The sequence below is a fragment of the Centroberyx gerrardi genome, chromosome 9 (assembly GCF_048128805.1).
Source record: "Centroberyx gerrardi isolate f3 chromosome 9, fCenGer3.hap1.cur.20231027, whole genome shotgun sequence".
NCBI classification, from domain to species: domain Eukaryota; kingdom Metazoa; phylum Chordata; class Actinopteri; order Beryciformes; family Berycidae; genus Centroberyx; species Centroberyx gerrardi.
Window position 1 is genome coordinate 21,278,438 of NC_136005.1, and position 3,406 is coordinate 21,281,843.

General features: G+C 42.5%; 1 protein-coding gene across 1 annotated transcript; it reads right to left on the bottom strand.

Moving 5' to 3' along the window:
- Positions 1-1,100: 1,100 nt before the first annotated feature.
- Positions 1,101-3,190, bottom strand: LOC139921586 (ferroxidase HEPHL1-like). Its single transcript, XM_071911863.1, has 5 exons — positions 3,130-3,190; positions 2,921-3,040; positions 2,519-2,615; positions 1,790-1,866; positions 1,101-1,366 (listed from the first exon to the last, which is right to left on the bottom strand). Exons 1-5 carry the CDS (start codon positions 3,188-3,190, stop codon positions 1,101-1,103), a joined length of 621 nt encoding a protein of 206 aa, XP_071767964.1.
- Positions 3,191-3,406: the final 216 nt, after the last annotated feature.

Below are 3,406 nucleotides of genomic sequence, written 5' to 3' on the forward strand. Positions count from 1 at the left end.
TTTTGCATGTAATGTCTTATGCAATGAACTAATGCCTAGATGTTTTGGGGGGTAAGACTATTCAACAGAGAACCAGTATAATACATTTTGATCAACATGACATAAGCAATTGATAATGTAGGAAACAGCAGACAATTGTACATAATCATTTGCATGAATGTGCCAAAGCATTTGCAATTTATTCAAAAGAATGAGAAATTGCTTTTATGATGTGCACAAGTGACTAGATGATGTGGAGGTTGAACAAGTAGTTTTGAGGATTTCAATTCTGATCTGAGAAATGTACCAAAGCGACTGAGAAAAACTGTATTAAAGAGTAACTAAACCCCACCTAAATCTGTGGTGAAGCCTGACACATAATGTTGAAAAGTAGGGTAGCCTACTGAACTGGTCATTTGCAATTGGCTGGTCTCTGCGCCCTGTGATGTCACCCTCTATAGAGTACAACAGGTGGTGACATCACCTGGCACAAAGACTAGCCAATAGGAGATGGCCAGTTCAGTACCCTACTTTTCACCAGGTGTCAGGCTTCACCAAAGATTTTGGTTTGGGGTTTAGTTACTCTTTAAGTCTTCTTGAAAAAAGGATTCATAGTTTCTGCAAAATAAATGCACCATCACAAAATACTTCCAGAATCTTTATGGATTCATCCTAGTCTTCGCTTTATTAGGATGCCATTCAATGCATTTGTGAAATAAGAGTGAAACTGAAAAGAAACACAAAAAAGAGCCAACTGTATAAATAATATACTGCACGATACACATCACTGTACTATATAAACTTAATAGGCCTTCTATGGCTGCCTACACCACGTTAGCATACACAATCTGCATATTAAAAGAGCATGTGCTACATTTGAACTGCTGCTGTATAAAATAAACTGATAATTCAGTTATATCCCCGAAACTCATTTTGGGGATATAATTAGCAATGTGCAACACACACTTTGTTAGCAGTAGAGCGATTTTTAAACTAAGCTCGCAACTGTGTGAAAGTCTGGTTGCTTTTCTTCCTCAGGACCTGGACATTGAATGAAACACTGAAACTAAAATGTAATGCACTGATGGACAGCAGATCCACAGCTGAAAGGCCATTGAGATTCACTGGAGAGACCTGATGTTTAGTAAATTAACTGAAGCTGAATCTTTCATACCCATGCTGCCCAGCTCTATAGTGACAGTGTGTGAGATGTGAGGAAACACAATGATGCTGTTTTGTCTGTTCTGGCGGTAACGGAAGCAGTTGCCGTGGAAATAGAGGCTGTGGATGACCATCTCCGAACCCAGTCCTGACAGGTGCCACGTTACTTTGTCCCCCTTACACATGGTCAGGCCTGGAAGGTTCCTATACACAAAGCCATTGATGGCTGAGAGACAGAAACACATGGGGATGACTATCTTAACATTTCACATAGAAAGCCCTGTCTTTACAAGCAGACTGGCCTGGAAGAGCAAGATGCAGTTCAGGGCTGAGGAGGCAGAGCAAGAGGTTAAACATGGTTCTATTATGAAGAAAAGTAAGGGATGAGTGGAAACACTAGACATAGATACCATACATAAATATATTCATTGCTTAGAAGAAAGAGGTGGACATAGAAAAACAAAAGCAGAAAATAACCTTTTTTTTCAAATTTTTGCATGAAGATACAGTATAAAGAAATACATGCATAGAAACTGACACAGAATTTCTTTCTAAGTGTTCACTGATCAGGGAGACTCTAATCTAAAGACTCTAATATGTGTGTGTGTGTGTGTGTGTGTGTGTGTGTGTGTGTGTGTGTTCTCCTCACCGTGCATCTTGTTACTCTCCATAAAGCCCTCATCCTCCTTGTTAACAGTGTTGGGAGCCGTGGTGAAGGTCTTAATGAGTTCTCATCCAACACTGTAGCCAGCAGGTGGAACTGTTTATCATAGTTCTCCTGTAGGAGGGGAAGAGAAAGGAAGAGAAGAGAAGAGAGAAAGAAAGAAAGAGAGTGAGAAAAGTGACTTACAGACCAGTAATGGTCCTTTGTTGTCTCTTTGTGTTTCCCTCTCTCCTCACCTGTGCTCCTTTCTTCAGCGCTTTAGGTCGACAAATGAGGAGCGGTCCCACCAGTCCAGAGTTGCTGTCTTTAACAGGATCCACTCCAGAATAGTAGAGATAGCTCTAAATGGTATGTACTAAGAAGATGCATACTGCCTATCTAATACGATCTAATCTAATAAAGAAACAAGGTAACTGTAAGTAGGTCACTTGGTAGGTCACTCTCTGCTGTTTACTAGACAATACTAATAATAATGAAAACGCACTTAAAGTATTAAGTCAAATATTTAATAAAGTCAACAGTTACCTTGTTGCCCAAGCCAATCAAATGCCACTGGATCTTGTTGCCTTGGCACATGCTCAGTCCAGGCAGGTTAGTGTACAGAAAACTGTTTATACCTGCAATACACACTCAGGGTTAAAGAAGTCTCTCCTCTCTATGAAATCCTCGTCGTCCTTCAGGCTGTTGGCAGGGTTGGTGATGTGTGTCCTGATGTTGTCATCCAGGCACCAGCTGAAGTTCTCATCTGACACCATGAACAGCAGAGCATACAGAGAGTCTCCTGACCGGTCTCCATGTACGTCCAGAGTTCCTACAGAGGAGAGAGGAGAAGAGGAGAGGAGAAGAGGAGAGGAGAGAAGAGAAGAGGGATTGAGTTCCTCACTTTTGGATACACGCAGTGATGTGATGAAGGGTAAACCCAAATTCACCTTACCACCTTTTTATTTGCAAAAAAATGTGAAGTGGCCTATTGTGCAGCTTGAAACTGTGGGACACCATTTGGGTTAAAGAGGACCAATATATCTCTTTGACAGGTGACAAGGGGTCCCACCAGTCCGGAGGCGATGTCTCTTGGGGGAGGGACATGGGAGTGGTAGAATCTGGTGAGGCAGTTACCGTCCTCTGCCGCGGGGCTGTGGGACGCCGGGAGGGTCCACTCGTACGTTACCGTCCTGCCAGGACCCACTGAGTCGTCACGCTTCTGCTCTGGACCGGTACCGTCTGGGTACAGCGCTCCTGGGGAGGCAGAAACAAACACACATCTATCTATCTATCCATTCATTCAGTCATTCATCGCATCGTTCATTGATTCATTCCTTCCTCACCCTCATTGTCCTTGCTGTAGTTGAGTCCATGGGGATGGATGCTGTAAGGCCTGGAGGCCATATTCCTCAGGTGGACCACAGTGTTTATACAGGTAGAAGTCTATCCTGATACATTTTTCTACCCGGCCAGAAAGTGGCACAACTGCTGCAGATTTTGAAAGAGGTAATTAGTTTATACAATGTGGTTTAAAAGTTTTGTAACCCTTTTGGAATAGTCTATTTCACATAACTTTGGGGTTGTCACTTTATTACACCTGTATTTGATGTAGCAGCATGG

Bases quoted from the DNA above. Each gene is read 5' to 3' on its own strand.
- LOC139921586 (XM_071911863.1), bottom strand. From the start codon at position 3,190: ATGGCCTCCAGGCCTTACAGCATCCATCCCCATGGACTCAACTACAGC. The intron at 1,867-2,518 runs CATCAGGACACA...TGGATGAGAACT, and splicing joins AGCTGGTGCCTGGATGACAA to CATTAAGACCTTCACCACGG. The intron at 1,367-1,789 runs GTGAGGAGAACA...TCTGTCTCTCAG, and splicing joins GGAGAGTAACAAGATGCACG to CCATCAATGGCTTTGTGTAT.